The following is a 10454-nucleotide window of genomic DNA, read 5'->3' on the forward strand; positions in this document are numbered from 1 at the left end:
TCCCCTCATTTAAGGAAAGATAGATATCATTTCATTGAGGACAGTTCAGAGAAGGTTCAGTAGGATAATTGCTGGTATGGAGGAATTGACCAATGAATAAAGGCTAAACAGGTTTGAACTCTACTCACTGGAATTTAGAAGAATGAGATGCAATCTAATTGAAACATGTAGGATTCTTCTGGGCCTTGATTGGGTAAATGCTGAGAGAATGTTTCACTTCACGGGCATAGTCTCAGAATAAAAGGGTGCCAATTTAAGATTGAGATGAGGAGGAATTTCTTCTGAGAGTTAAGGGTCTTTGGAACTCCTTGCTGCAGAGAGCTGTGGGAGCATAGTCCTTGTGAATATTTGAGGCTGAATAGATAAATTCTTGATCAGTAAGGGGAATGGAGAATTACGAGGGAAAGGCAAAAAAGTTGGCATGAGGGATGTCAGATCGGCTATGATCCTATTGAATTGCGGTGCAAGCTCGAGGGACCAAACGCCTAGTCATGTTCCTATTTCTTATGATCTTTATAAGAGATTATTTTTAAATCAATCTGTTTGGATGTGTTGTGAGGCACATCTGGAGCAGGTGAAACTTGGACCCAGGTTTTCTGGCTCAAAAATAGAGACACTATCACTGTTCCACAAGAGCTCTAATTTTGTCCTGTGTTGTCAGACCCAAACTAGTTTAACTTGTGCTGATTTTTTTGTGTAATTATTTATGTTTTGTGATTGATTTAACTCCATGCTTTGTGAGGTGAAACCTTGGAAAGTATTACACCAAATATTGTCTGGATCGTTCCTACCTTATCATAAGAATTGTTGCCTTTAAATTCCTTCAGTCCTCTGCAGTCCATTGATATTGAAGCTAACTTTAATTTTTGTCTTGCAGGCTTGTATTGATGAAAACCTTGAAATGGTGAAGTTTCTCGTGGAGCATAGTGCAGATACTAATCAGCCAGATAATGAGGGCTGGACCCCACTGCATGCTGTGGCATCCTGTGGATATATCAATATAGCTGAGTAAGTCAGAGTTTTGTATAGTGTGGGTTCATAGTCATATGACTATGCATTTGGAAGTGGGGAAAACAAATGCTACGAGTGTTTTTATGTGGTTGTGAGACACCTTAAACTGATATTCTGCAGATATGCTGTGTAAAATAGTTCAACATGCATGTGCAATTTAGCTTATTAATTTTGTACATTCTAAGTCTGATAGTCTTGCATTTATTGGTTTTTATGAAATGTTACCTGGATAGAATAAACCCTTTTCTAAAATAAAACAAAGTATGTTGTTATTTTGAAGATGATTTCAAACTAGTCTTTCTCCATTTTGGAAACTTTTGAGTGCTAATGGTGACTCAAATAGTTGTAATCGCTGCAAGACGCATGTTGCTGGCTGGCACTGAAATGTTCCCTGTGAGAAGCTGTTAGGGCATGACTGGTTGTCCATACATCTTTGTACTGATTATTAAAGTGTGTTAGGAACGAGAGAAACTCTGGTTATTTTGATTTTTTTTTTCTGCCCTATTGTTTGCAGTTGGCCTGATAATTTTGGAATAGGAGTAGGCTTTTCAGTTAGATCCTGCCTATCTCTCTCTCTCTCTCTCTCTCTCTCTCTCTCTCTCTCAACTCCATCTATCCATCTTGGTTGCATGAACCTTAATATTGTTATCCAGCAACAAAAACCTGTCTGCGTTTTGAAACTTTAATTGAGCTAGCCGCAACATCTCTTTAAGGGGAGAAACTGGTTCCAAAGGGCCATCAATGAATAGATACAAATTTGTGATTAGCAAAAGAAGTAGAATCAAATGAGGAAAAATCATTTGACATTTTGAGTGATTAGGATTTTAAATGTACTTCCTGGTAGACTGGCAGATACAATAATAGTCTTCGGAAGGGAATACTTGAAAGAGATGAAGTTGTAAACTTGTGGGGCAAGTGCAGATTAGTGGGACAAACAAGGTTTTTCTTTGAAAGAGGGAGTGTAGATATTTTTGGGCCAAATGACTTCTGTTCTATCCTGATTGTTCATTTTTAAAATTACTTTGCAGGATGTGGGTGTTTCTAGCCACGTCAGCACTACCCATCCCTAACTTGCTCTTGAGAAGGTGATAGTGTGCTGTCTTCTTGAGCTGTGGCAATCCATCTGTTTTAAGTACATGCTCAGGGCTGTAAGGTAGAGAATTTCAGGATTTTGATCTCCTGATGGTGCAGCAACATAGATCTTGTTCCAAGTCAAAATGATGTGCGACTTGGAAGGAATCTTGAGTGTTGTTGATCTCCTGTATCTGCCAGATCTGGACAGTAAAAAGGCATGAGCTTGGAAAGGGCTATTGATGGTTATAGACTGCTTCAGTATCTGAGGAGTAATGAATGACAGTGCAAAGTGAGCATCCCTGCTTCTGAACCTTATGGGGAGAAGGATATAGATGAAGCAGCTAAAGATGGTTAGGTCAAGGATGCTACCTTGAGGAACAGTTGCAACAATGTTCCGGGACTAACCTTCCAATAACTTAACCATCTTCCTCTGTACTAGCTATGACTCCAATCAAAGGAGATGTTTCTTCCCTCCCATAATTTTCATTTGACTTTAGTTTTGCTAGGGCTTCTTAATACCACAGTTAGTCAAATGCTGCTTTGATGTTAAGGATAATCACCCCTGCGTTGGAACTTGGCTCTTTGTTCTTATTTGGAATAAGGCTGTAATGCGGTCGTGGTCCTGGTGGAAGCCAGGTTAAGCATTATTAAGTGTGTTATTGCAGTGTGGGTGCTGCTTGATTGCAGTGTCAGCTGCACCTCTCATTACTTTGGTGTTGTTTGAATACACTGATGGAATAATTGGCTATATTGGATTTATCCTGTTTTGGGAAAGTCACCTGTGCTATTGTTAATGGTTGTCTATTTATTATTTTCATTAATTTAGGATTGCCTGTATTTTCCCACATCTAATCTTCCAAATTCTCTGCTCTCTTTTCTTTACTTCTTTAGATAATGGTGACCTCTGCCATTATCATAACCTATCTGTTCTTTAGAAAAATTCCATTTCATATTCAAGTTAGCCAGTATCTTCCACTTTAACTTTAGTGCTTAGTCTCCTGATCTTCCCCATTTTCAGTGATTGAACAGTGTCTCCATGTTTTTGAGCCCTTTAGAGTATCTTCCAGTCCATAAGAGTGTTTCTTCTTGCTGCTAATAATACTGAGCAGTTTTCACCAATCATTCTTTTAGCTGTCTCCTCAATTCTCTTTTGTCTGTTGATTCTCTTGATTTTACACATTCCTAAGATCCTAATTGAAATTTTCACATCCCTCCATCATTAAAACTACCTTCAAGAAGCTGTTTAATGTTTAATTCCCGATATTTCTCTATCACTACTTAAAACTTCAATTAATAGTGCAATATCTGCCCATTACTTGCATGATTTTGTATGAAAAGGTGAAATACAAGAATAAACTAAGTCCAATGACAGATGTTAGTTCTATCCCTTTCCCTGTTTCAGCCTCTTTAACTTTAGTGCTTATTTCCCTTGTCATTATGATCTGTTTTGTACCATTTATTCTCTAAGCTGAGTATCTGTCCACATTAACAGACATAATAATTTGAGAACTTTATGACCATTCGTAAACATCTGCTATATTGGCACAAGAGACTTATTGGAGCTTGTTTAGCTTAGAAAAATGACAGTGACTATTCATGGCCAAAATCAGTGTAAAACACTTCATGGTACTGAACCGACTGTCTCTTTACATCACACACAGCTGTGGACCACCAACAATGATTCCCTTTTATTCATTGTTAAATATTTTGATCAGGAAAACAAATTATACAGCACAATTAACTATTTTCTTTAATTTTCTTTGTAGGAGTCTTGCTCATTTCTTGGCTGAGGGACAGGTATTAGTAGTGGTGAATGATTGGAAACTTTTGAGTTTCACGCTTTTTAAAATGTGTTACTGATTTGGATCATTTGAGTGTACAAGTTATTATTTTAAAACTGCAGGTGTCACAAAACTGGGAAGAATTGAAAATAGGATAGTGATGGACTTTGAGGACAGCCTGGTAGAATAGGGCAACGTAGTAAATTAAATCTATCATGAAAGTATGAAATTGATATATCTTGTAAGAGGAATTAGATGAGGTGATTTAATCAAAAGCATGTGGATTGTTGTTAATTCCAAAGTCAGATTGAAATCCATGAAACAAACGATGAACACCTTTTGGTAGGAATAAGTTTGTCTGTTTGTACTTTGATTTAAATCAACTAAATAAATTAGCTGTGTTATGACACAAGGTTAGCAAGCCAGACCAAATTAGAAACCAAAAGGACTGCGGATGCTGTAAATCAGGAACAAAAACAGAAGCTGCTGGAAAAGCTCAGCAGATCTGGCAGCATCTGTGAAGAAAAAAATCAGAGTTAATGTTTTGGGTTCGGTGACCCTTCCTCAGCTTTGCCAGCAACTTCTGTTTTTGTTCCAGACCAAATTAGACTCACTGACGCTAGATATCGAAACAGTGAAATTAAGATAGTCAGTGATCCTCAAAATTACCCAGTTGTTCCTAATTAAATTTTTATGAATAAAAGATATCAGACGCCAAATTGACAGCTGAAACAGAAGGAGACAATTTATTCTTAAAATACAGCAAAGTTTTATTAACCAGCACCTATGGGACCAGGATTGTACCAGTTGATCAAGAGGTCTGCATAATCAATGTAAAAACACACACTAAGTAATAGAAATATAATGCAGGGGATTTACACTTCAAGGTTATATTTTGTTTACAGCATAAATCACTAAAATAATAATGCAAATTTACCTTTAAATAAAACTTGACTGGCAGAGAGCCTTCTCATCACACTGTCAATTGACTACTTCAACATCATGGTAGATCACAATAATACAGTTAACTTCTGGTATTTGAGGAAAAAAAATTGCCAGTTTATTGAGAGTGCTGGTTCATAAAATACCGGTTAAAACAGAGTTTGTTGTAGTAACTTCAAAGTTAAATAACAAGGTAATCTATTTAATGTCTGTGATTTAAGTGCAATCTTCTCTGATTGTAACTCTGACTTATCTACACAGATGGACAGACAGACACAGTTAAGGCATAAATTAAAAGAAAAATGAGTTGTAACTGGCCAGTTCACCTAAGTAGTTTCAAACGAGGTGGACCTGGACCTTTGGGTGTGGAGGTAGGGACACTACAACTGCACCACAAGAACCTAAACAAAAGTTTTTTTTTTATATTTGAAGTACTTAATAAGTGGCCTTCACCTGTATAACCTTAAATTTTATAATACAATTAACATGGAGGAACAGGGAGACCTGGTAGTCATTATTTTAATCAGCTTGTGCAGGCATGTTGTGACACATCTCCAGGGAAGGGGGAACTTGAACTTAGGCCTATGAGCCCAGTGATAGGAGCACAACTGCTGCATCACATGGTCCAAATTGTTGAAGTTGACTGAGTTGCTTGTGAAAGTTATTTTTAAAGAAGGTATATTGGATTCTGGACCTTTTAACATGCATCATGTATAAAAGCAAATTTAGAATGAACCATCATAAAATACTGGTTCGGCCAAATCTGGGCATCATGTTATGGGAAGGATATGAAGTACCAGTTGCAAAACTGCGTGTTACATCCTGCATTTGCATTGTAGAGATAGTTGATGGGACCATGAACCAGTTCCATCCAGGTGGTGTCCAGTCCTTTCCTTGCTCTGCTTGTCTTTTGTTTCGTTGCAACATAGTAGGTAGAGAGTGATGAACTCAGCAGGTGAGCAGAAAGATGTCTGAATGAAAGAACTGCGGATGCTGTAAATCAGGAACAAAAACAGAAGTTGCTGGAAAAGCTCAGCAGGCCTGGCGGCATCTGTGAAGTAAATATTGGAGTTAACGTTTCAGGACCCTGAGGAAGGGTCACTGGACCCGAAATGTTAACTATGATTTTTTTTTTTCTTCCCAGGTGCTGCCAGACCTGCTGAGCTTTTCCAGCAATTTCTGTTTTTGTTGTTGAGGAAGATTTCTCAACCATGTTGTATAGACTGCGAGCTAGGAATGAGTTGTTGCTAACCCTGTGTTTGCATTAAATAGCAGAGCAGCTCTTGGCATCCTCGAGGGACAGGCCTGTTGTCTTCAGGGGCAATGTATTATACAGTTCATACATTGCCAAATTAGGACAGGATGCTGAATAAGAGGGGATTCACCAAGGTTCTGTCATTGGGGCATATGAAAGGCTTGACTGAAAGTCTCCTGTTCAGAATTTGAGCAGTACTTCTTTTAAAATGGGTTTTAAAAGAAACAGAAACCCATCCTAAAGCTGCTACCCAATATGCAACAAGTATTAACCGAAGCAGTTTGAGGTGGACATTTGACCTGCTCTTTGGAGACTGGCTCGAATTTAAATAATTTAATAAAGCTGCATGAATCATATTTTTGATCTGTTTTAATTTTAGATGCTGTCCATCTGGAGAACCTGCTAATTAAAGGAAGGAGAGAATAGCTGGAAGGAACAGGTTACTGTTTTTTTTCAGCACTGTGCGACAAGAGCAGGAGTGCCATTCTCTCCTTCTTTTTTCCTTTTTCTCTCCTTCCCCGTCTTCTCTGCCCCCCGCTCCCTTTTTCCTCTCATCTCCATCCTCTCTGCCCGTGACCCCCTCTCCTCGCAGCCCCTTTTGACCCAAAAACTAGGAAAGCTATTGCAAAGCTATAGGAAAAGGAAGAGGAGTGCAGCTGTAAACATTCTTTGATTCTCTTGTTTTCTCCTGTGCTGTGATTTTCTATAAAAGATTTTTGGAATTGTCAATACAGTTTTTTTCAATGGTATAATTTCCATAATGAAGATTGCATTAAGTACTGGACTTTATATTTATCATAACAATCTGCAATCAGGAGAATGCAGTGCATGTAGTAAGATTTTTTACAACAATTTGCTGAAACCTTTTTTATGAACACATGGTGTTATCTTCATTATCTGTGGAAAAGTCTCTGGAAAAACAAGGACCTTGACATTCTGTCCGTGTGTACAACAACATGTAATTTATGCTGCAAATCAGTCAGGAGGTTTTGTGCTCTTTTGACTCATTTCTCGATCCTTTATCTGACTCTTTTAAAATTTATGCCATATCACATATATCCCATTTCCCCTCAATCTTCAGCATTATGTTCCAGAGTTGGAGAAACTTGTTTTCCATGTGTTTGAAGTTTTAAATGTTAATCTAATCTTTGTGTTTAAAATAGTTTTCTGATTCTTTTTTTTTAAACTTTCCAGTTCAAGTTGTGATTTCCAGCAGTGTTATTAAATCTATAACCAGTGTATAGTTGTTTTGTGCTATGTTAGGTTACTTACATACTTTGGGGAAATATTTCTCACTCTTTATGGAAATACTACCTTTTGTAGTCACTTGTATTCTCTGGGTGTTTGCTTTTGTAAAGTGATTTGTTTTTGTTGCGACTTATGCTACATGACAATATACTTTTCTATCACATTAACTATGACATTCTGAGCTGACCTACTTTGGAAAAGCTGCTTTCACCCATGTAAGATTTGAATTATAAGGAGGAACCATTGCCATTTTGCAGATTTTGGTGGCAATAACTGTGTAATTGCTTGCTGCAGACCTTAACTTTGTTAGCACTCAATAATTTCTTCAAGTCAACACCATTCCATGTTTGCAGAAAATTTCAGTTTTTGCTTCTAGCACGAAATTGATTTAATCCCTCATTTTTAAATATTTTTAAATCTGAATAGATGTATTTGTTTTCATATCATGAGTCAAAGTAAATTGTATCTAGCTTCTATGAATTTTCCTAAAAAGTATATTTTGTGACAAACAATATACATAATCCTTAGAATCCCAGAGAAATCATTGCATTTCTCAGTTCAAGTCCTTGAACATAATGTTCCCTCTGATATGTATGTACATATTTCCTGTAACTTCATGTTTGAATCCATCTAATCAGGCCATCTGTTGTAGCACTAATCGAAATCCTGTATAACCTGCAAACAATAGAAAAATGTTGCAGATGCTAAACAAAGCTGTAAAAATCTCAGCAGGCCAGATAGTATCTGAGCAGAAAAACAGTTAATGTTTCAGCTCAATGATGTTTCATCAGAACTGTCTGGTGAGAGTCACAAACAACCTTTTACGACCCTAATCGTTATGCATTATATCCCTCCTTGACTTCTGTGTAACCTATGACGTTATCAGACACCCTTTCTTTCCCCAGTAGTGCTCTCCTCCTTTTTTGTATCTTGGTGAGATTTCCCTCACTTCGTTGTATTCGACATTGTAACCAAAGCATTTCCAGCAGTGGCTTCACATTCCCTTTGCCTTACCTGTCATGTCCCACAAGGACCTCTTTTTGGCTTGCACCTATTGGTGAACCTATTCCTGAAATTCTCAAGATCCTGGAACTGTCCCAGCACTGGTTAAGAACGGAAGGAGGTAGAAACCGGAATTACAGACAGTTAACCGACATAATTGTAGGGAAAATATTATTTTCTGTTATAAAAGATACGATAACAGGATATTTAAAAGATACCAGTGGTATTATGGAAAATCAATATGGATTTAGGAAAGGGAAATAATTTTTGACATAAATGGAATGTTTTGAGAACAGAACAAATAGATGGGGAAAAGCCAATGTATGTGAATTTTCAGAAAGCTTTTGATGAACTCCCACCTAAGAGGCTATTGTGGAAAATTAAAAGTACATGGAATTGGTGGTAATATACTGGTATGGATTGAGAATTGGTTGGCAAATGGGAAATAGTTAGGACTAAGTGGACCATTTTTGGATAGGGAGGCAGTAACAAATGGGGTATTGTAGAGGTCAGTATTTGGCCCTAGCTGCTACTTAATTTTTATCAGCAATTTTGTTGAGGGAATTGAATATTTCACTAGGTGTATGAGAGAGGTGATGAAGACATGGAGGCTGCAGGATGATTCAGACAAGTTGAGTGAACGGGCAAATACACAGACGCAATATAATATGGATGCATATAAAGTTGTCCATTGTGGTCAGAAAAACAGTAGCAGAGTATTATTTAAATGGTGATAAATTGGGTAAGGTTGATGTACAACGGTGCGCCGGTCATTAAAACCAAGCATAAAGATGCAGCTGGCAGTTAGGAAGGCAAATGGTATGTTGGCCTTCATTGCAAGTGGGTTTTGCTGAAGGAGCAAGGAAGTCTTACTTCAGTTGTACAGATCATGTTTGAAGTATGGCGTATAGTTTTGGTCACCTTACCGAAGAAAGGATATACTTGCCACAAAGGGAGTGCAATAAAGGTTCACCAGAATGATTTCTGTGGTAAGTTTATCATGTGAGGAGCGATTGGGTCGACTGAGCTTGTATTCATTGGAGTTTAGAATAATAAATGTGATTCTCGTTGAAATGTATAAAATTCTAACCGGGCTAGACAGGCTAGATGCTGGGAGGATGTTTCTCCTGGTCAGGGTGTGCAGAACAAAGTTAAGGTAGTCTATTTTGGACTGAGATGAGATCGTTCAGGGTGGTGAACCTGTGGAATTCCCTAACTCGGAAGGCTCTGGAGGTGAAGTTACTGAATATATTTAAGACTGAAAAAGTTTGAAGGTGTCAAAAGTTATGGAGTGAGTGTGGGAATATGACATTGAGGTAGACGGTCAGCCATGATCATATTAAATGGAAATAAGGTGTGATAGGAAAATTGCCTACTTCTCCTATTTTCCTTTCTACATAAAACTATGTGCTGTAAAATTGTGACATTGCCTGTGGATATGGAATAAACTGCTACTAAGTGTGCTGGTGCCATTGAGATCGACTTCTCTTCCACCAATTCTGTTGACACCTTGTCTGAAAAGCAGCCACTGTTTGGATAAGCATTGCTGCACAGGCAGGATGGGTTGAATGGCCCACTTCTCATAGAATCATAGAACTGTTGTTGTAAAGATTTTCTGCATCCTCTCTAAAGCAGTCCCATTGTTCCTAAAGTACAATGCTTTGAATTAGCCACAATGCTCCAGTTGAGGCCAAACCAAAGAACAAACAACAAAGAAAATTACAGCACAGGAACAGGCCCTTCGGCCCTCCAAGCCTGCGCCGATCCAGATCCTCTATCTAAACCTGTCGCCTATTTTCCAAGGATCTGTATCCCTCTGCTCCCTGCCCATTCATGTATCTGTCTAGATACATCTTAAATGATGCTATCGTGCCCGCCTCTACCACCTCCGCTGACAACGCGTTCCAGGCACCCACCACCCTCTGCGTAAAGAACTTTCCACGCATATCTCCCTTAAACTTTTCCCCTCTCCCCTTGAAATCGTGATACTTAATAATTGAGTCCCCCAGTCTGGGGGAAAAAGCTTCTTGCTATCCACCCTGTCTATACCTCTCATGATTTTGTAGACCTCAATCAGGTCCCCCCTCAACCTCCGTCTTTCTAATGTAAATAATCCTAATCTACTCAACCTCTCTTCATAG

At 38.2% G+C, this 10454-nt stretch overlaps 1 protein-coding gene across 1 annotated transcript in view; it reads left to right on the top strand.

Moving 5' to 3' along the window:
• Window positions 1-10454, top strand: part of LOC109927189 (protein phosphatase 1 regulatory subunit 12B) — a 236077-nt gene that overhangs the window by 41298 nt on the left and 184325 nt on the right. Inside the window, exon 2 of the mRNA XM_048611836.1 lies at window positions 878-1008. Within this exon, the coding sequence (XP_048467793.1) occupies window positions 878-1008 (131 nt within the window). The remainder of the gene's footprint in view (window positions 1-877; window positions 1009-10454) is intronic.

This window comes from Rhincodon typus, chromosome 25 (genome assembly GCF_021869965.1).
Source record: "Rhincodon typus isolate 14 chromosome 25, sRhiTyp1.1, whole genome shotgun sequence".
In the NCBI taxonomy this organism is placed as follows: Eukaryota; Metazoa; Chordata; class Chondrichthyes; order Orectolobiformes; family Rhincodontidae; genus Rhincodon; species Rhincodon typus.